Source organism: Scomber scombrus, chromosome 2 (genome assembly GCF_963691925.1).
Source record: "Scomber scombrus chromosome 2, fScoSco1.1, whole genome shotgun sequence".
Taxonomy (NCBI): Eukaryota; Metazoa; Chordata; class Actinopteri; order Scombriformes; family Scombridae; genus Scomber; species Scomber scombrus.
This window is the reverse complement of record NC_084971.1, coordinates 7,621,273-7,644,762: the sequence shown is the minus strand read 5'-3', so window position 1 is coordinate 7,644,762 and position 23,490 is coordinate 7,621,273. Positions and strand designations below refer to the sequence as shown.

Sequence of the window (23,490 nt, the reverse complement as noted above, 5' to 3'; positions counted from 1 at the left end):
CTTCCTTCCTACCACCCCTTGCTTTTTCTCCCCACCACTCCTCTGCTATCCCTCCATCCATCAGGCTGAGTAATGGCCATCAGGGCAGGGAGTCACCCTGCAGCTGTCTGGGACAGACACTGATCACACACACAGTCACTTTGGGCTGAGGGCACAACCATCCATTTTGTACATGGTCTCGTCCTGCTCACAGCACATTGCATTTTCTAGGCTAAAGCAATTACAGGAGCCCAAATGGTACAAATGAATTTGTTCACATTCATTTTGGGTGAAAGGGTAAAGAGTATTACTTTGCTCTTTATAGACAGCTGTACTGTTTATTTAATTGTATTTGCCTATGAATTGACTTAGTGTTGAAAGCTGTCAAATAGGAGTGGGAAAGTTATCAGCAGCAGATTATATTTGCTGTGCTATTGATCAGGTTTCTTCTCAACCTTGATTATTGCAACAGGGAGAGGGGCTGACTCTGGTGTTCACATTTACGTAGTTTGATTATTGACCTGCTCTGCTCACTTTTACAGTTTCTCCAGCATTTATGACTCTGGGGCTTCGGGAAGTCAATGAGCTAACATCACGGAAATTAACACAGTTCTTTTCTGCTTCTGCACTGATCACCAAGAGTATATTTAAACCATCCCCAACTCATTTTCCTGTGCAGTGATTGTGTACTTAAATCCAAACAACACAGACTCCTGTTGACATATTGAAAGGGACTATACCTCCCTTTTACTGGCTTGTCATCGGGGCACAACTCAGTCCTACTGCGGTCTCTGAAGTGCAGTTTTGAACAGCGGTTGAGTATAGGCCTATTGAAGGGCACTGTAATAGACTTGTGGTATATCCTGTGGGTGCTAACCCCCTTAATGATATCTTAATTGCCTTTTTGTTCATATTATGAAATTTTAATGGCCTACTGAGCTTTTACCTACAGCCCGGCCTTAGTCTGTTAGCCTCTCACATCATAGCCGGTTATGATATCATTTGTCAAAAATTATGTCCCATTTGTCATTTTGGAGCCAATAAATTATAAATGTGCCAAGAGTGAAAGGGGAGAGACCATAGGTGTTTTTCTTTTTCATGAGCGAACAACCAGGGGTGTAGAGAGTGAAGTCAAATGCAGTTTACCAAAGTCTTTCTAAAGTATTTTTTCTTATGCTCACGTGACAGTGTGGATTCAGCATGGTAAATCGTCCGGATTATTGGAATGGAGTCCTGTCCGGTGCACCCAGCAAAGCCCTGGACAGGCTCCAGTATGTACAGAACTCAGCTGCCAGGGTTCTCACCTGCACCGAGCCCTGGCAACACATCACCCCCATCCTCATCCACCTTCACTGATTCCCGGTCAAGTCCTGCATCTCCTACAAAATCCTCCTCCTCACCAAGAAATCCCTCCATGCCCTTGCCCCCCAGAAGGTCTGTTTTCTACCCCTCACACCAGCCTGTGGACTTTTTGGGGAGTGAGCCTTCAGTGTGGCAGCCCCCACCCTTCACAACTCTCTCCTGGCAGAGAGTTACACAATGTTGCATTTTCTGACACTTTTGAAAAACCTCTTGAAAATGTACCTTACCTCAAAGGCATAAAATCAGTGCCATTATATTATTATGCTATTATATTATTTTTTTGTTCTTGTACTATTTCTTTTGTCTGCCTTATTGTGTGTAAAGAGTACTTGGATCCCTTGAAAGGTGTTCTTAAATGGAAGTTATTATTTTTATTAATCTCATACAGGGTCTTTTATGAGTGATTTAAAAATGAATTCATGATATGATGAGGAAGTTGGTGATATGCAAATGTTAGTGATTTAGTGACAAATTATTTGGATTTTTTTTTACATTACTAAGAACATCTGACAGTATGGGCATGTATAGACTGTTGGTCCCCCACTCTCCAGTTAGCTTTGATTTACTTCTGCCTGGAAAATATTACACCTTTTATTATTCTCTTTTTCATGGAAAACATTTTGACCCATCACACTTAAAGCACAGGTGTAAATAATGTAATTAATAATGAATGCTGAATTCTATTTAGCTGCTTTGGTTTCCAGGGTCCTGGTATTGTCAGATTGTCATGTAGCCATCATGAATATTGTTAGTTACACCTGAGCTTTTCCTAATACGTCAAGTCAAAATGTCCTGCTGTGAAAAAGGCTGGATAATGTGAAGAGTTTAGTTACTTCAGGTTACTTCCAGAAAAGCTCCACCCAACACCCATTTGAGCAGAGATGTAATCATCCACAATGACTGAAAACACTTATGTAGAGCCTTTATATCCACACATGTACGATACAAAAGTTGTTTGTTCATGTTTAAAGCTTTAAAAAGTTTCTCCTAAACCAACCACAACATAAGGTAAACTGGTTCACACTCAAAGTTCAAAAGTAGTCTTTTAAAGTTGACCTTTGCTTTGGTTGATATGCAACAAGGGTCCAATGCCAGAATTGATCTGTGGATGTTGCAGTTATGTGCCATGTGTCTTCGCCAGCAGGCTACCAGGGCACAGTCATACTTAATGTTTAACACATCATATGTGCACACAAACACTGTCATAGGTAGAGCCATAATGCCATTGAAGACACCAAATGTTCATCATCTGTATTATTTTGTTATTGCAGTGAGAATTCAGCAACATTAACATCCTACAGAATATGTTTAAGTTCTGCAGTTACATGAAAATGACACATGGTGGACTTTCATAACTGTCTGATATTATTTAGGGGCAATATCTTATACACCTGCAGTGTGTGTTTACAGGCACACATTTAGTCCATTATGTAAGTTAAATAACTTAGAAGAAGAGCTTTTAGTGTGTAGTCAAACATTTCTTGGGCAGTTGGAGTGGCACAGAGAGGGAATAGAATCAACCACAGCATTGTGAGTAGAAACCAGTGTCCAAATTCCAGTCGTCCCCCCTCATTTCCAGAAATATTAAAAAGAAACCGCGCAGACGCGAGGGGGCGACGTTGGTCTCTGTAACACACTGACAGAGAGGAGAGAGAGCGGAGAGGAGGAGAGAGAGAGGAGAGGAAAGAGAGAGAGGAGAGAGGAGCTGCTGTGCGCTCTGCTCTGAGATCCGGCTCCAGTGTCAGCTCGATTCAGTCACACAGCTCCTGCTCAGACATGGGTAGAAATTCATCTAACGTCTCCTCTTTGTTTCTTCTGACTTGTATGGCGAGATGCAGAATCGCGTATCACTCGCTGTTTAATCCACTCCACAATGGGCACGTCGCTTTGCATTACGGCCGATATTGTTGCAGCCCATCTATTACATTTGGAATTAGAGACTTATGCTAATTAACTTCAATTACGCTCTTTTTCATCTTTTTGTCATCATCCTCCAAATGGTGCACAAGTAGTTAGACCCCCACTATTTTGTGTCTCTCTCACAACCATTCAATTTGCATATTTAATTTATGCTTTATGAATTAAATTAGAGAATGATGCAACTGAATACAGTTAAGGCCAGCATGTTAGGGGGTTAATGATAAGAATAAGGGAAGATATGGGGACTAATGGGCTCCAGGCTATTAGCAACACGGTAAGACCAAAGTAGGATGCTTCATTACACTGATTTAAAGTAAGTCATGTGTGATACTGCTCTCATGGAACCTAGTATCACACTGAAGCTCACTGCCAAACAGCGCAAGAGATATAACTTTAATTAAAATATTTGTTTTATTATGTCTTGATGTGTGTACATCTCTGTGAGAGAGAGAGAGGGGGGGAGGATAGCCATGGCACAGTAGGGTATTGCGTCACTAGCTATCTTTACTTGCGCAGACTCTTTACATGGTGGTCTTTGGCTGTGGGCATCCTTTCTACATTCTGACTCATGCATTAGTTTCAGAGCATTGCTTTAATACCTAACTGTTGACATAATTGCATCAATGGCAACCTTGCGAGGGTCGTGGGCCTTTATTTGGCAGATTAAGAGCTATATGTTACATTGGAGGGGAAGAAATAGTGAAACAAGGCACACAGTAATGATCATAATAAATACCTGTTTTTTTTCCTCCAGTATAACGTTTCAAAAAGATCAGCATTCCCTCAGCTGCTGCAATATTATCTCCACCCAGCACCGCCAATTCCAACTGTCACCAACTATAATTCGACTTTCTTAATTCACTGGATGTGTAAAACATTTAATTTCCCTGCTACAACTGAGGCTGGGTCTGGAGGGGAGAGAGGGGAGAAGAGGAGAGGAGAGGAGAGGAGAGGAGAGGAGAGGAAAGGAGAACAGCGCAGCGGCACTTAACTGGTTTTGTTATGAGGGCCCGATGTGTTCTCTGGCTGGCGTTGCGGAGCCCCAATCAGGTGCCATTACACCCGGTGTTTGAGAATACCATTGGCTGGTGGGGAAAGGAGCTGTGCGCAAAACCAACCCCGCTGCTCACACTCGCCTTACAGAAGCCGAGCTGAGAGCATCATCCGCTTTGAGCGCTTAGGCGCAGTGATTACATCCTCACACAGAGAGATAGAGAAAAAGTCCTGTTATTCGCCAGTCTTCGTTTAGAAGTTGCATTCGTTTTAGATTTCGGCGGTGCGTAAATAGGAGTTGTTTCTTTCTTTTTTTCTTTCTTTCTTTGTTTTACTCGCGTGGAATTTCCTATTTTGTTGTGTGACTTTTATGTGAAGAAGGAGCAGTCTGTTCTGTGCACAGGGAGTGTTGGCTATGCGTCCTGGCTCCAGTCTGCAATGTTTGCGCTGACGCCAAAACTCACAGACCGGTGCAGAATTGATTAAAACAGAGAAGCTCGGATCAAATGGCTGTGCTTCTCACAGCTGAAACGACACAATGTTCCACTGACCCGAGGCAGAGGAGAGGAATTTCAAAATCGGACAGCCTTGTTGCTGTTAATTTCACTGCCTTTTTACGGACAGAAGAAATGAGAAATGCTCATTTCTTGTGAGAAAAAGGAATAACACTTTTTTTTCCGTCTTGAAGTGCACTTTGATAGAGGGAGAGGAGATGATTTGGTTAGTATTCCTGCTCTCCATCCTGGATGGAGCTGTCTCCCAGCTACACTACTCCGTGCCAGAGGAGCAGGAACCTGGCTCTGTGGTTGGGAATATTGCAGAGGATTTAGGGCTGGACATTACCAAACTTTCCGCTCGCCGCTTCCAGACTGTGCCTAGTTCACGGACACCTTATCTGGAGGTGAACTTAGAAAACGGTGCGCTCTTGGTGAAGGAGAAAATTGACCGGGAAGAAATCTGTAAGCAGACCATCCCGTGCCTATTGCACCTGGAGGTGTTTCTGGAGAACCCGCTGGAGCTCTTTCGCGTGGAGATTGAGGTGATGGATATCAACGACAACGCACCCAGCTTTGCCGAGACGGACATTTCCGTGGAGATATCGGAGAGCGCCATCCCCGGGACCCGTTTCCCGGTGGAGAACGCCTTCGACCCTGACGTGGGCACAAACGCTCTCAGCACATATGCCATAACGAATAATAACTATTTTTACCTTGACGTGCAAACACAGAGCGACGGAAACAAGTTCGCGGAGCTGGTGCTGGAGAAGCCGCTGGACAGGGAGCAGCAGGCGGTGCACCGCTATGTGCTGACGGCTGTGGATGGGGGCATCCCGCAGCGGACCGGCACGGCTCTCCTGGTCGTTAAAGTTCTGGACTCTAATGATAACGCACCTACATTTGACCAATCTGTGTATACTGTTAACCTGCGGGAAAACTCACCCCTAGGCACCTTGGTCATACAGCTCAACGCCACGGATGTTGACGAGGGACAAAACGGGGAAATAGTTTATTCTTTCAGCAATCACAACACCCCAAGGATAAAGGACTTATTCAATATTGATGCCAGAACAGGTAGGATAGAGGTGGCGGGCGAGGTGGACTTTGAAGAGAGCAACACGCACCAGATTTACGTCCAGGCTAAAGATATGGGGGCTAACGCAGTCCCAGCGCACTGCAAAGTGCTGGTGAAACTCGTGGACGTGAACGACAACACACCAGAGATCGGTTTCAGCACTGTGACTGAATCCGTGAGCGAGCAGGACGCCCCGGGCACCGTGATCGCACTTTTTAGCGTCTCAGACCGGGACTCTGGTGAGAATGGGCAAATGAGCTGCGAAATACTGGGAGGCGTTCCTTTCAAGCTCAAATCGTCGTTTAAAAACTACTACACCATCGTGACGGACGGGCCGCTGGACAGAGAGAACACAGATTCGTACACCATCACCGTGGTGGCCAAAGATAAGGGTCAGCCTTCTCTCGCCACCAGCAAGTCTATTAAAGTGCACGTTTCCGACGAGAATGACAATGCGCCCAGTTTTACGCAAGCTGTTTATGATGTGTATGTGACTGAGAATAACGTGCCAGGTGCTTTCATTCATGCCGTGAGCGCTTTGGACCCTGATATAGGACAGAACGCTCTTATTACCTACTCCATATTGGAGTGTGACATACAGGGCATGTCTGTGGACACGTATGTATCCATAAACCAGGACACCGGTTACCTTTACGCACTGCGCTCTTTTGATTATGAACAGCTGAAGGAGTTTAGCTTCATGGTCCAGGCTAAAGACTCGGGTGCAGCTGAGCTCTTCTCTAATGCCACTGTAAATGTGATTATAGTTGACCAAAATGACAACGCTCCCTCTGTAATTGCCCCCATTGGTAAAAACGGCACAGCCAAAGAGCACCTGCCTCGCTCTGCGGAGCCCGGCTACCTGGTGACGCGCATTGTGGCCATGGATGCGGATGACGGCGAGAACGCACGGCTGTCCTACAGCATCCTGCGGGGCAACGAGATGGGGATGTTCCGCATGGACTGGAGGACAGGGGAGCTGAGGACAGCCCGCAGGATCTCTCCTAAGCGGGACCCGCAGGGCTACTATGACCTGCTGATTGAAGTGAGGGACCATGGGCAGCCTCCTCTCTCGTCCTCGGCGAGTGTGAGTGTAATATTAGTGGACAGCGTGGTCGAGGGCCGCAGCGGGGATCGTGGCTCGGCCTCCAAGGCAAAGGAGACCTCCCTTGACCTCACCCTTATTCTCATCATAGCCCTTGGCTCCGTTTCCTTCATCTTCCTCCTGGCCATGATCGTACTGGCCGTGCGCTGCCAAAAGGACAAGAAGCTCAACCTGTACACGTGCCTGATGGCCGGTGACTGCTGCCTGTGTTGCAGCTCCTGCTGCAGCAGGCAGGCTCGGGGCCGGAAACAGAAGAAGCTGAGTAAATCAGACATCATGTTAGTTCAGAGCACCAACGTGACGTCAGGGGTCGGGCCCGTTGGGCAGGTGCCTGTGGAGGAGTCTGGTGTGGGCGGCGTGGGAGGGGGCTTCGGCTCCCACCACCACCAGAACCAGAACTCCTACTGCTACCAGGTGTGTCTGACACCGGAGTCAGCCAAAACGGATCTGATGTTCCTCAAACCGTGCAGCCCCTCCCGCAACAATGACACGGATCACACCAACCCCTGTGGCGCCATAGTCACGGGTTACAGTGACCAACAGCCGGACATCATATCCAACGGCAGTATTCTCTCTAATGAGGTAAGAGAAGCCTGAATCACATTTTTTATTGCCCATCGTTTCACTTAACTCCTGCATTAAAAGTTCCCATAACCACGATTTAAAGGGTTAACCTGATTTTAAAGCTCTTCCAGAAATCAACATCTGTGCCTGTTTCATGTCAAAGTATGTTATCCATTCAGGTCATGCGCGCAGCCCAAGTCTCGCAGAAGATGGAAATGATATTGACTTGGCTGTTCTGCTCTGTGGCCTTTAATCATTGCCATGCATACTACTGATTGGACGTGTCAATTGTTAAATCTCATGCGGCCTTTTAGTTATATTCGCAATAGACTGCTGTCAGATCAACCTTTATGTCGTGCGCAGTAGGCTGTTATCTTCTGAGTGTGACAGAGCTTGTCTGTGTCGGCATCAAGTGCTTATAATTTCCAGATTGTAAGACACCTTTCTTTTCTCTTTTTTGTGCTATATTGGGTGATAAAGGTTTAATTTGACCCTTATATTAACTTATTTACAGGAACGCGCACACATGGATAGATATTTTTTTTTTAGGGGTAAAGATCAAAATGACTTAATTATGAATATTTGGGTTCAATGTGTGTCAAGGTGTGGCATTTATCACCACAATGAGTCTAAATAATATACATTCTTGACCCAATTTTAGCAGAAACCTTTGTAAAAATCTCACCAAGAGCGCATTTCTGATGGTTTGGGGACACCAGTGGCTTTCCCTAATTGCTCCTTTCCCCCCTGCAGAAAACTGAGATGATAGATGAGAAGGTCAGAGGAAGTTTGGGGTGGCAAATATCATCAAGAGGAAGGGAGGAGACGAGTGATTTGACGGGTCTGTTTTGTGTTGAGCTTGTGCGTTCTGCTCAGGGGAGCTGAGGAGTTGAAGCTTTTTTGTTGATTGCGGTGAGGCTGGAGTTGAGCCAGACAGCCAGTCACAGCCTTGCCTTTTGCTGTGTGTTAAGTATTCTGCGCACGACCCAGCACGGCAGCACCGTGAACAAAGGTTGTTCAGTTTCAGCATCGGGCGGCTCAATCATTTACACATTCAATCGCCTCCCTAACCCACTCTCCCCTGCTCTCGTCTCCTCTCGCCCTCTCACTCACCAAGTGGATGCGCGCAACGTCGGTACCCAGCCTCACTCTGCCACAGCATAACTCCTCTCCTAACACTGTTGCACGTTAACAACCAATGTGTGCATTCGTGCTCGGTTATGTTTCTGTTATGAAGCCATGAACCTCTCTGCTTTTATATTAAGTCGTGTGTCTATTTGCCATTAAAAGTGATCCAATGTGTGTTTCTGTGCGTTTTCTAGACAAAACACCAACGAGCAGAACTCAGCTATCTGGTGGACAGACCCAGACGTGTCAACAGGTAGGGAGAAGCACACATTCTCTCTCTCTCTCTCTCTCTCTCTCTCTCTCTCTCACACACACACACACACACACACACACACACACACACACACACACACACACACACACACACACACACACACACACACACACACACACACACACACACACACACCATATCATTACCAATGTGCAGTGTCTAGTGAACCAGTTACCATCCACCATCAGAGGACTTGTAACATCCAATAGGCGTCATGGAGCCACAGGCTATTCACATATCTATAAAATTGAATATTACACCCATCAGTATGAATCCCATATATTCCGCATGGTTAATTGTGGCTTTGAGAGCCTACATGATTCCCAATGTATCCATAACATTGCTCTTCAATTTGGCATCAGTCCCATAACTGACAGTGCAGTGCCTATTAAAGCTCTAATGCTGGATTTCATTACATGTCATGTGTAACATCCAATTTAAGACTCTCGACGGCCCCCGTGACTGTATTAATGTGGTGTTGATTTCTGATTCCCCCTCTCTGTCTCTTTCTCTCTGTCTCTTGTTCCCTCACTGCCCCTCATTTTAATCCCCCCCCGTTCCGATACCGTATCTCGACCTCTGTGTCTGCACACTTCATTATTATCATACCACCGTGCCGCCTTCTCCTCCCTCTCTGACTCGACTGCCTGCATTCTTCCTCTCACGCCTCCCTGCTGCCGCTTTCAGTTCGGCATTCCAAGAGGCAGACATCGTCAGCTCCAAAGACAGTGGTCATGGCGACAGCGAGCAAGGCGACAGTGACCACGACGCCACCAACCGGGGTCAGATGGCCGGTGAGTTTCTCAACCCTTCTCACATCATATAATTACACTGTCATTTCAGTGCTCAAACACCCCACTTCCCTCCTCGGTCTCGACAGTGTGTGTGTGTGTGTTTGTGACTGCGTATGGGGATAATGCAGAATTGTTGGTGCGGACTGGTGACTTTTAATTTCCTTAATTTGAGAGTGTGCAAAGGCCCGAGCTCTGGGTTCCTGGGTTGGCTGGCATGAACAACCCCAGAGGTGTTGATTGTATTTCACACCCGGGTGAAAGGGAGAAATATTTGGGGAAATCGCTTCTCTTTCTTCCTGTCTTGCTTCCACCCCTCCTTCTCTCTTTCGAACTGCGCTTGCTGTTTCATCAAATGGCGCTGAAAGGACAACGACTTGCGGCGAGGCAGCGTGAGCTCTATAGTGCTTTAGTGGCACAAATCAATAGGTTCACTCAAGTGAAAGGAAGAGGCATGGAAGCTAAATTGACATAATGAGATGCATTTCAATCAGCTCTATGAATTGCTTCACAGTCAGTGCATTGTACTTCTTTTGTTGGTTATAGATTTAGCTGATCAAACACATAAGCAGCTTTTTTCCTCTTTCATTGTGTTAATCCAAATCTTTGTAGCTTTGGCATAAGTGAGAGCAAAGGAACATTTCCCTTTAGCTTCAGGTTCATTTACTGACTCTGATTTCTCTTCTGCATTTTACAGTGCAGTGGATCTTTTTAGACAAGGCTTTAAGTCTTATCATAAGACTCCCCTTGTTCTCTCTAAATTTCTATTAGGTTAGTACCTGTTTATTGATCAAAGTGGAGTCAGACAAAAAGTGGAGCGATACAAAATCTCATTCCATATTGAATTGCCCTTTCCTTCTGAGGGATTGTTCCACACGGCTCGCATAAGACCCCTGTCTAGACTGGAGCCTGCCAAATATCATATCAGTGCTGGGAATACAAATAGAACAGATTAGATAGGTGTTGTAGAATAGTGAATGGTCCTCATCAGATTCCATGGTGTTTGACATTATTAATGAACCAAACCAAAATAGAGAGCCAATATGCAGCGGTGGTTGTGTCACTCCCAACCTTGGCTGATGAAACAGGTTGGGAAGGTCAAACTGGGCGAGACTGAAATGCAGAGCTGGAATACATCCAAAGGCTCTCTGCTTTTTTTATATCAAGAAGAATTTGTTTTCTGTGGAATAAATGTTAACCTGTATGATGAAAAATATATTCAGAGTTGAAAGCTCTTCCATCAGAATGTGATGCATGCATGTCTGAAGCAGCACAGCCATGCAGAGCTGGACTGGTTCTTTCTTTCTTTTTTACTCAACAGACCAGACACAGAAACACACAAGAAAGAGCAGAGATGACATGGAACATGTGCTACAGCTATGAATATGTGATATGCAACTTAGCCTTGATAGGATGCTTCAAAGACTGTCCAGAGGGTTCATTTTAACACTTATGTAGAATATTGCACTGAATTTCATAACATCTCAGTTTATAAAGTGATAGTGTTTTTTGTAGCAGGGGTTACAGGCCTGCATTTAATAACTAATAACAAGTGTCCTCAGCTTTATTTGGCTCTGAGCGTGTTCATTTGGCACTGGCCTGGTTGGTGCTGTGCTCTGTATTTCATATGAGGAACCAACATTTGTTCCTCATGTTGGATTTAGAAGGGAACAGCTTTAACACTCCACGGGAGGTAACGTCACGTGACTGGTATTTTGGAAAGAGGGACACTTGAGTTTCACAGACTTCTGTAAACAAAACCAGACAGAATGTGTGTGTGTGTGTGTGTGTGTGTAAGGGTATACCATTGTCTGATTTAATATGTAGGCGTCTACATGATACCTGTATGTAATCCGCTTGTCTGCGCTGTGTGTTTTGTGTAGGAGAAAACGAGGCTAGGTGATGATGTCTGTATTGAAAAGGAGTTCTCCTCGGAGACGGTGAGCTGGGAGGCTTAAATGAGATTCAGTTTAAGAGGAGAGAGTGGTAGCTGATGTCTGGCACCGTGCCAGCTGTATATTGCCTCTATATAAGCTTACCTATTGCTCATTTATGTCTATGTATGACTTTTTTTTTACTGGGTTAATATGAGAATCAGATTACTGCTGGTTGTCACATGTGGGTTTTATGCTACACTATGTTTGTGCACGTTATTGTGCGCACCCGCCTCTAAGAGTTTTGTGCTGAGTGCGTGTTTTTCGGTCGAGAGCCAAACTGAATAAGCATCAGCCATGACTATGTATAGACCAAGTGTATTTTTATGTCTTTCTGCAGCATTTGTGTGCACACACAAATCCACACACACACACTCATATATTTAGCATGCTCCTGCATTGTGTGTGTGTGTGTGTGTGTGTGTGTTTGTCTGACACACACATATTCTCTTCCAGGGTTTGTGGCAGGGTCTCATCCTTCATTCTGTCTCCCCCACACGTTGGCTCTCTGCAACACTCGGCTGATCAGTAATTCATTTCTAGAACCTTTGCATAGCAATTATCAAAGGAGGGTTAGAGGCAAGGTTTTCTCACGGGACCGCGCGGCACAGTCTCCCTTTTTTTGGTGCACCTAGGAATATTTCAAATCAAGGGGAAACCATTTCCAGTTGGCATATCATCAACTACACCTGCCGTAGCTTCCCGCTCGGCCGCCCGTCTGACACTTTAGAAAATAAGTCTCCTGACGTGGTTTTAAATCAAAGGGACACTGCCTGTGAGGCTGAAATATCACCGGATACCTTTAAAAAGTGGGCAAATGGCTTTTTAAAAAAAAGCAGCATGACTGGGGTGAGACACTACCATACGTTTTTATTTTTATATTTCTTACCCCCTTTTTCACCCTCTTTCTTTAGGTTGTTTCATTCAAATTAGATGCAGTTTTTTCTCATTATTTCCCTCCCCATCTTCCTAAATAGGAGATTGCAGTGTAGAGTGAGAAATCATAACAAAAAAAGAAAAAAAAGGGGGTGACAGATAAAAGAGGAGGCATGATGAAATATTCATCAGAGAAAAAAGAAAAAGAAAAAAAAAAGGCGTCTCAGAAACATTCGATCAGCTGTGGAAGTCTGCGTGACGGGCGGGAGACTGGAAATGATCATTATCATGACGTTTGTTTTGGTGAGAACAACAGTCATGACAAATGGGACAATTAAATCACTGTGGCAATGGTGTATTAGATGTCTGATTATGAATTAGTGGCGGGCACCGTGTTGCAGTTTCCCATGTCAGTAAGCTGTCAGAGGAGTTTAGCAAACAGGGCTTTGAAACAGGCCCTCTCCTAGGACTCAGACGCAACCAAATCTGGTGCTTGCCGTGCAGCGGAATGACCATTTGTTGCATATGTCAAAACAGTTTTGATATATGAAGATGGATGTGATCCTTGAGACCAAAATAACCTCTCGGGTGTACAAGTTCAAAAGCTCACATGTAAAAAAAACAAAAAACAGGGAGATCTCTCTCACTGTGAAGGTAAAGAATATAAAAGATAGCCCTGTGTGTGTGCACATTTAGCCACCTTAGTCAAACTCAAATAATAAGCTGAGCACTCTGAATGATTTGAATAGCACCCAATGGATGAAAAAGAACCATAGACCTTCTTGACATTCAGTACTAGCATAAATAAATATACCTTGAATATGCTGGAAACATAAGATCAAAAAGATGTGTTCAGAAAGTGGCGTTGGATACGTATTCTCTATTTATTTTCTAATCTATGGTGACTGAAGTGGAACACGAGTTAAAAGCAATGTCCTGGGTGTCATAAATATGCTTTATCCATGAGTGACACACACTTTTATCCTTTCAGCCCCAGAGACAGAACATCTGCTTCATCCAGGCTGCTAGGGCTAAACTTGTAATGATGAATTATGATGTTAAGATACCTTGTTCAAAGTGAGCACAAGTGTTGGGCAATCTGATCTGTTATCAGAAGCTTCAATTACACTCTTCTCTAATGTATGCACAAGAGAAACTACATTACTTTTTGCTTACATGTGCGGCCTGGGAGTACCTCGTTATGAATCTCTACAAGGCAACTTGGTAAAAGGATCATTTTGGCTTATTGCAACTGGGGTGTAATAGTTTTTCCTAATGATAACAACACTGTACTTACCAAGTTCATTGATGGGATCTGTAGTATAATTAGACAAGAAATACAAGTAAAGAGACTGAAGAAGTCTTACTGCTTTGAAGCAAAACCCTGTGTTAGCTGAATCTGCATGGAAGAGGGAACAAAGGCACATCACTGCACTCTTTTCCTGTGTAATTTAAGACATTTCAGGTGAAGTACATTTTCAGTTTTACCTAAAATTAAATGGTTTAGATGAGTGGACCCCAACCTCTGGGTTGTGGACCAGTAGTTGGGGTCCACTGCCTGGAATTTACCATGGATTTTATACTACAGGAAGTCATCAGTAGGCAAAGTGAACTGTTTGTCATCACCCATTATTCATTCGGCAAATGTTATATACCCTCTAACCTGAAACCTAACCCCTCCACTCATGTGATTGTCTTTTTCATGCCCTGTTGGACTTTGTGTCACAATGTCACTGTGTTCCCAATTACTCAATGGTGTCACAACTAAGCACAATGATGGCCAAAACTTTGAAAGTAAGACCTGACTTATAGTAGACTAGACTCAAAATAATACCCAAAACAATCAGAATCACTTTATTCTCCACCTTTATTGCCCAAAAGTAAATCAGCAGGAGTCGGGTGTGTGTGTGTGTGTGTGTGTGTGTGTGTTTGTGTGTGTGTGGGGGGGGGGGTCTTAGTGTACACAGTCTTGTGTCTGACTCAATGCTGTATACAACATAGCACGCTGCTTTCAAAGAGTATATCAAGTGATGAAAAGCATACGAAACAGCGATCGATAATCAGTGGTCATCCAGAACCTCTCTAACAATATATAAGGGAGGGTATTAATCAAACAGACACTGTTAGGGCAAGCAGCCATCTTGGCTCTCCTTCCCGGCCCAGTTGCCTTGTAGCACACATCGAAAATGGTAGCTGTCTCTCAGAGACTGGGAACAATTTCTGTGTGTGTCATTTCTGGATATGGAAGGAGCCATCTTGTTCTCTGTTTTGGCCCTGGGAGGTCTCTGGTTTACTCATCACAGACTCACTGGCCAGCTCGTGTAAGGAAGCTATGTTGCTCCCCTGCCGACCTAAGCTGCTGTCCAAATATTGACGTTTTGTGTCTGTATTCTCTCTGGAACAGTGGAGGACAAGATGAAAAACAGAGGTATGGATAGAAGACGCCCTCTACCTGAGGGAGAGGGAGTTGAATTTTTTTTTTTTTAGGTTAAAAAAGAGATAAAGAGAGAGGAAGAAACAGGCAAAGAGGATTAAATGTGAGCGGCAATAACAAGAGACAAAGACACAGAAAGAGGCTAAGAGACACAGAGGGACTAATAGAGAAGAAAGAGAGAGAGAGACAGAGGAACGAGTGCAGGGAGGGACTGCAAATCTGAGCGCGGCAGACACATACCCGCAAAGTGAATTCAAAACATGGGGCTTGTGTTTTCCCAGGATTTGTTTTCCTTCATTTCCTCACTCCCAGTTGCTGGATGTATGTCAGGCAGCAGCAATTAGTCAAATCACACCGACGTGGGATTTCAGAAACATGCAGAGATGTAATGGAAAAGAAAAAAAAAGGAACAGAAGTGCTGATTGCTTATTAGCAAGTAGATTGTGTTTGCATTGTGTAGCATCGTTTACTTGCGGGTGTGTGCGTGCAAGTGTGTGTGTGTGTGTGTGTGTGATACTCCCTGCCTGATGAGGTCACGATGAGAGATAGAGCTGCTGGCAGGTTCCTGTCATTGCCAGTCACTGGTTGGTTTTGTTTCCTGCCTGGGGAAGAAAAGGTGCTTGACGCAGGGGATGAACAGCCACCGGGTGTCATGTGCGTGTGGTCTGTCTGTCTGTTGACTTGCGTACAGTTCCACATCTCTGCAGTAGGAGAAAGATTTTTAAGCGTGTGAGTGTTTGCAAACATACATGGTGATGTCGCCTTTTTTTTTTTTAAAAGAGCGAGCCGCAAGGCACAAAAAATCGCAGTTTGGAAGCTCGTGACAAGAGTTTCTGCAAGCCTGACGTACGGTAAACAGTGACTGCAGCAGACTATATTTACACATCAAGTACAATATGCCCTTGTGCATATTCGGTAATATACTGAGATATGAAAAATATGGAACAAACTGAGCTCTCTCTCAATCCTTTAACATTAACCGTGTATCTGCATGCATGTGTAGGAGTGTGTGTGTGTGTGTGTCCTTTCTGCACAGTTGCATGCATGTTTTTTTTTGCACCTGATCTTCACCCTCCCTGCTGATTCCGTTCGCACGTTTAGAAGCATCGCCGCTACGAGCCACTTTATCTGCGCAACAGCACAGAGATGACTAGAGGGCCTGAGGTCAAAAGAGGAAATTAATTAGCACCAAAAAGTCCATTGGAAGGCCAAAGGCTAAATGCAAGATGGGAATGAACAGAAATACCATGATTTATATGTCTCACCCCCTTTCCCCCACCCAACCTTAAAGGACGGCATAAATATACATTCATTTCAGGGGTGAATCTGAGGGTAAATGCAAGTAAACGCCACTCAAAAAATTGGAATTTGCATTTATTTACAAAGCTCTCCCGATAGTCGCACTCCAGCGCTCTTCACGTTGTAAAAAATAAGATCGCTCGTATTGTTCTCCACCGAATCACGCTTTCTCTTCTTGAGTACACAGCTGCCACTGAACCACAACCGGTAAGTGAGAGGTGGTGATAAAAACAAATGAACCTTTTGGCAGCGAACGCACTGACTGGTAAACAGACGTTGACGTCTTTGAAACTTGCCGAATCAAACATAATCTGTTGAATAAAACACAAAAGAAAGTAGCTGTCAGCTCTTATGTGAAGCTATTCTTTTTTTTATTTGTTGTATCTTCCTCAAATCCTGCGCTTTACTCAAAGTAAATAACTAAAGCACAGTGAGGCAGCATGTTGTAGACTTATAGTGAACTCCTTATATCCCACGGGAAAATGAAATCACGCTGTTAATCCTCAGCTGATATAATGAACTCTATTAAAGTTTCAACATAATTTTACATCTACAGTTTTTCTTACAGTATCTACATTTTTCTTTTCATTTATTCAGCTTCTCACTTGAAGCGTGCCAACACTCCAGCCCTACATGACCCTGAAGAGTTAGATAAGAGGGTGTAGAAAAAAAACAGCTGGCTGGAGGTTCAAAAATATTTCTGTATAATAAGGATGAATTAAATGTTTAATTGGAATTTTTTTCATTTTGAATCTGTTCAATAAGTCTTGTCCTTCGCTGCCCACCTCTGTCTAACCCCTCTCCTGTCTCCATCTGCGAGGGCTGGGTCTCCCCCTGTCTTTTTTGGCCATTGCTCTTTCCATCTGCGATCGCCCGGGTCTCCCCTCTCCTTCCTTATGGCTCCTGCGGTCTCGCTGCTCCTCCTGCCTGCTGTCTCTGTCTGTGAAATCTGTGACTCCTCCGTCTGTTTGTCCCCCGCTGTCTCTTGTCTGTGAGACCTCGCGCATCTCCTCTGGCTTTCTGGTCTCTGCAGCCTTGTGGCCCTGTCTCGCTCCCCCGCGAGGCCTGAATTAGCAACAAAATTCCATCCACACAGTGCACACACAGACACAAAGGGTAGGATCAGCCACTATTGCTGGTTCTCAGGCGGTTAATAACAATAAACGCGACTTATACACGTGCAGTGGATGACATTTGCAGTGAGAACAAGTTGTAATATTAAATAAATGAAGTCAGAGTAATGTGTTTTGATTACACTCGTTGTAGCTGCTCTAATCAAATTATGAAGTCTGTGAAGTTTTTTTGATCTGAAGACGAGTTGAGCATAATTTAGATCTGTAATAATAATGAAAATCACATTCCCTTGTATTTGTTCTGCCTGTTTTCTTTCCTTTCTGTCTTCAGTGCCTTGATGTCATAAGGAGACTAGTGGACAGAGCTGTTTTTTAGGTTTAAGTGAGCTTAGGTGGTCGCCTAGGGCACCACCAGTTGGATGGGCATACTAGAGTAGGAATAGGGCTTGTTGTAATTAATTTCAGGCACCCAATCTAGATTTGAAAGGTGGTTACTGATGTCCAGTGTGTGCAGAGGAGGGTTAGGGTTAGGGTTAGGGTTAGACACTGAGGAAAGGGTTGACACTTGACATATTATTGATGGAAACTGCTGGTTTCTCCTTATTTTGCAATGCCGGTTATATAACTAGCATACTCAAGTTTCCATGCAAACATTGCGAGCGGGTGACCCACTGAGCCACAAAACATATATAATAAGACTAGTTTCATTTAATTACATGACAGCTAGCGGCAGCCGCTGATGTGAGCAGTGCAGTTGCCGCTGTCTATTTCAGACATTTTGCAAGCGGAACAAACACCTCTAAAGAGCTGCTGCTGAAAAACTTGAGCAACGTGTGATAATGTTGAAATGTTCTAAATGCTTTCCTTCCTGCCACAGGTTCACACTGGATGTTTAGTTCACAATTTTTCAAGTCTTTTATAAAACAACATTCAAGTGCCTATATGAACATTGAAACAGGTTTTGCTTGTTGTAATCATTCCTCCTGTGCATACTAACAATTAAAGGATTCCCTCCAAAGACATTACATTGTAAGTGATGGGAGGAGGGGCAAAATCCACAGTTCTCATTTTGAGAAAGAAATTATTTAAAACATTTTTTACAGATAATATAGGTCAAATAAAGTGGATATCTTCCACAGTTATAGCCAATGAGTGCTTTCCTGTTCAACTGTAGTGGAAGGATCATGACAAAAAGCTCAGAAGGAGGACTGTGGATTTTGTCCCCCCATCACTTACCTTTAAAGTACATTATGAAAGGATCATCTAATGACCAGTATGAGCAGGAGGAATGATTACAGCAAGAAAAATGGGTCAATGCCAAATATTTTAAGACAGTCAACCTTTCCTTTAATAAAGAGCTATTCAGCTGTAAAACATCTAGATTGCATCATCGTTACAAATTTTACCCCAGGCCCTAAAATGTGCACTTGTGTATAATGAAGGAAAAATGAGCTATATCACATCCCAAACATGATTATAACCAGAATCTAATGAGGAACTAGTGTGCATACAGAGGTGCTACATTGATAGATATTGTAATAATAATTAAAAAAAAGATTTAAAATTATCATAATTGTCATAAAATATTATAATGAAAGGATCAGACCCCTCAAGGCTGCCAGTAGGAGTCTAGCCAATATGATCTTGCCGCAATAGACAAAATACTTGCTAAACTGGCATCATATTGTTAGAGCACTGTCTGAAATGTACAATGTAGATAAGGTAGCATTCAATCTGACAGCAAACTGAAAATGCAAAATTTGGTAATGTGTACCATTGTATTCATGACCAGTGCTCACTCACACTGAGAGTAAAGATAATCCATGATAGGAAAGACATACTTGTTTCATCCCTTTCAAATCAGAAAAGTAAAGCTGTAATACCCTCTCATATAATAGCAGATAAATTTAAACAATCATATTTCTTCATTGGAATGGTTTTATTGATCTGTCCTGATAATTAAATGTGATATTCTTCCCTTGTCTCTGTGTATATACAGTATAATCCACATAGGCTTATCTCTCTCTGTAGCCTAATAGCTATTGATACGTGCGTGCTTACATTACATTGTTTGTGTGCGTGCTTGCCTCCTTTTAGTAGTAGACGAGCAGCGGCAGCATTATCGGTCCGATAGATCAGTAGAATAGATTTGTGTAAGTAGACCCTTTGATCTGAAGCCCTCTCAGCCTCGGGAGAATTACAGATTACAGATTGTCCGGTTTTCTTTGTCTCTCTCTCTCTTTCTCTCTCTCTCCCTCTTTTTCTGCCTCTCTTCTCCCGTAACGCATCTGTCTCTCACCTTAATCTGCCCGTCTCCCGCTTTGATCACGCCTTTCCCAGTGCCTCTCCCAGTGCCTTTCTCACATTGAAAAAAAGGGAAAAACTACAAATCCAATCTGCACAGGAGCAGAATGGCTGCAGGGTCTCATTATTATTATCTCTTGTTCCTCTCTCTCTCTTTCTCTTCCCTTTCATAATCTTGCTCATACTCTTCTCCCCCCCCCCCTGTGCTCCTCTCTTTATTCTCTCTAAGAGAGTGCAATTAACATAACTGGTACCTCTTTCATGCTGGTCGTGAGCGTGCACGAGTGTGTGTGTGTGTGTGTGTGTGTGTGTGTGTTATTCTATTATGTCATTTCAGATGTTAATTTAATCTTTTTTATGTTGATGTTTTGCTTTTGGCAGTAGCTCTGTGTCAATTACACACTTTGTCTGTTTGTATAGGGATGATTGACATTAGATTGTGATTAATCAGCCATTGAATATTTTGTTGCTTTTCGTGGTGCGTTTTTTTTTTTTTACATAATTGTCGTTTTTTGTGTGTGTGTGTGTAAAGATGATGGGATATGGATTCATGCATTGTCTCCTGGTGTTTGGGAATCAATTGTGAGTCTGAGGATGTTGATGTGTAGAGAAAGGGGGAAAGGGGGGTGGGGGGTGGGGGAAGGGGTGAAATGTTTTTGCAACACCACATCACTTTGATTGCACATTTCATTCAGAATGAATGAGGTGAGGAGGAAAGCAAACAATTCGCTTCATCAATGTTGGCCTTGTCTCTTTGATGAATAGCTTTTGCTGCACTTTTTCAGCCCACGACATTGGCAAATGATTGCTAACTTGTGTTCTCTCTTCTGGTCTCCTTCTCCCATCTCTTCCCTCCGTCTTGCTTTTCCACTCCAAATATCCTCACCACTTCTCTTCTCATGCTCCCTTGACTCCTCTTCTCTTTTTTTTTCTTTCCCTTTTAACTTATCATCCCTCTCTAATGTTCCATCCACATTTCCACCCACCTCATCCTGCTTCAACTTTCCATCCTTTCCATCCTTCCGTTTGTATTCTCCCTGCAGGCGCTGACCTGTTCTCTAACTGCACGGAGGAGTGCAAGGCCCTGGGCCACTCCGACCGCTGCTGGATGCCGTCCTTCGTGCCGTCCGACGGGCGCCAGGGTCCGGACTACCGCAGCAACCTGCACGTCCCCGGCATGGACGCTACGCTGCCCGACACTGAGGTACCCTCCTCCGTCAACCTCTCCGACCAACTCACCATGACCTCGTCCACCGCCTCGTCCAGCGATAGGTCATTCTCCACCTTTGGCAAGGACGGTCAAAGGTCACAGTCACACCACAGCCTTCACCATCACCTCCATCCGCAACAGCAGCAGTACAGCTCCAGCACGCTAGAGAGGAAAGAGTATGATAGGGGGACCCTACCGTACAAACCCACCTTTCTCTGTGAGTATCAGTATGAAAGTTCACTGGGACCTTATGACTTTGGTCTGGTCCAGTACAGATACTAAAAGGAGGGGGACACTGAATCTGCCTCTTGATTCTGATCGGGACTTTTTACGTTGTTTATCAACTTTTATTTCTTCTATTTTTAAGGAGTTTTTAAAAAAAATATGGCTTTATGTTTTTGTTGTATTGTTTCTTTTTTTTGTAAATTATAAACTTTTTTGTTGAATGTAAAATGTAATCTATTACTGCTAACTCCCCTTCTCCAAAACCCCACTTTAAAAAAAATAGCTCTAACCCCACCCTAATCCTTAATACTGTCTGTAATCATGTGATTTATTATAAAATAAACAAAATTTGAATCGGACTCATATTAGTTGGCTGTGGCCCCTTTTTCTTTCTTTTTCCTTTTCTCTAAATTCCCCCTCGCCCTGCCCTCCTCCCCTTGAGATCCCTTCCAATCCAGTCTTTTTATCTGATGCTCATATAAGTAAAGGTCACCAACACGAGCACACATCACATTTCTATTCTCGCCATCTTCACACACATGCAACCGAATGCTGTTTCGATGAAAACATGCTCAAGAGAGGAAATGAGTTATAGATCATCTCACGCTGCAAAGGACAGCTTTCTCTCTGTGTGCTCGGCAACGAGAGTTTTTGCTCGAACACGATGACTTCCCTACTGAATAGCTCGAAAGGTGAAGCACACACATCCCACGCTGCTTCTTTTTTCACAAGGACTGAAGTCCATTTTGTTCTAAAAAGGATGTCTGGAGTATCTATACTTGCTTGTGGATCAATACCTGACACAAAGAAGGGTGGGTGAGGTGCGCTGGCAACCATGAGGTCAAGATTCTTCAGTTGGGAAAGTCACTTACACACACACACATATGCACAAGTTCTGTGTGAGATAGGAAGGAAACTATTCAAATATGAAGGAGGTTTAATTTGGAAAATGAAACATATTGATATCCCTTAGAATAAAAAATGGAGTTTCCAGCTTGTATCTCTTAAGAAGCTGGATGGTATTATTTAAAGAGGGATGGCAGGACATTTGCCGCTTTCAATTGCTTTTCCGAGCTTCCACATTACATGAATATTCTATTAGCTCTAAGAGGAGAGAATGGATTCGATATCCACGTTTCAGTAGAGAAGTCATTTCCAGTCAAGTCACCACCATGTTAAACACCATCCTCCATGATACTGCATGCTGACTGTGACCTGCCTGTCTCTCAGGTAAACGATGAGCACCATAACCTGCTTTTCTTCTTGCTGTTGTTGTTGTTGTTGTTGCCTGTATTGTTTTCGACTTAGCAAACAGAGCCGAGCGGTCTTCTTCTTTGCACATCGGGTCCATGTGAAAAATAATTGGTATTTAGCCTTTAGGTGCTAGAGCCCGCTTTGCTCCAAATAGAGCTGCCTGCATGCCTGCTTGTCTCATCTGCCTCGCAGCGTTAGGATAAATGCATTCCATATTCACTAAGTCCAAAACTCACAACTTTATTCTATTTCATTTCCCCCTCTTATTCTTTTTTTGTTGTGATTTACGATTTCTCCTCCCGTTTGCCTTGTCTCTTGAAATAAATGGACCCTGTGGTTTTGTTGTTCATCAGTCTGTAAAAAAAATATGAGACTACTCCCAGAGGCTGAAGCTATATTAACCAATAGGCATCATGCTCTCCTTTTAAAAATAGCATCGTTTGCTACTAGTGGCTATGGCGATGCTCTGATCACCAGGGTTGCCTTGATAAAGGCTACATAAATGTTTAATGATCCATTTATAGATAATTAATGAAGCAATTAGCGCTCTGTGTATTTTTTATGCATGCATTATGTAGCCACCAAATTTTGAACATTTATCTTCGCTGATGGACGTTTTTACCCAATTCCCAAATTAGTTTTACCATTACACTGCGAGGACCAGCCTTTAGGGTGTATAAATAACTTCACAGAGAGTCTTTTGTGGCATGTATCCTTCAAGAGATGGTATTTCGGGCCGATTGTGTCACTAAAAAGTCTCCAGGGAAAGGGTGTCATTTGTCTTAACGAGTGTGTTCTCTGTGTCTTTTCAGCCCGCAAAAGGATTTGCTAGCTCGTTCCACGTGGACCTGTCGGAGACAGCGTGAATTTCTCTGCTAGACCACCAACACTGATGCTAGAGACAGCGAAATAAAACTAAACAAACAGCGACCTGGACAACAGCAACCTTGGTTAAACTTCATTATCTCGGGGTGGCGAACTGTAACGAAGCCTTGGCAGCGTTCACCGAGGGAGGGAAGGAGAAATAAATACTGAGTAGCTGTAAACCTCTAGATATCTGAGGAGCAATCCAAAGCCTTATTCCTCTCAGCAGGACTGAGAATGGGGCCCCGAAAAACACTCGACGATGTGAAGATTATAAAGTCATCAGCAGAAAGGAGAGAAGAACCTAAACGAACAGAGGAATACAAAAC

At 43.7% G+C, this 23,490-nt stretch overlaps 1 protein-coding gene across 2 annotated transcripts; it reads left to right on the top strand.

Moving 5' to 3' along the window:
- The first annotated feature begins 4,966 nt into the window (after positions 1 to 4,966).
- Positions 4,967 to 23,163, top strand: pcdh10a (protocadherin 10a). Of its 2 annotated transcripts, XM_062435093.1 has the most exons (5): positions 4,967 to 7,513; positions 8,818 to 8,876; positions 9,585 to 9,691; positions 20,652 to 20,812; positions 23,110 to 23,163. In XM_062435093.1, exons 1-5 carry the CDS (start codon positions 4,967 to 4,969, stop codon positions 23,161 to 23,163), a joined length of 2,928 nt encoding a protein of 975 aa, XP_062291077.1. The 2 variants fall into 2 exon arrangements, with proteins under 2 accessions (XP_062291077.1, XP_062291070.1); XM_062435086.1 differs by lacking the exon at positions 23,110 to 23,163 and having other exon boundaries at positions 20,652 to 21,100.
- The last annotated feature ends 327 nt before the right edge of the window (positions 23,164 to 23,490 follow it).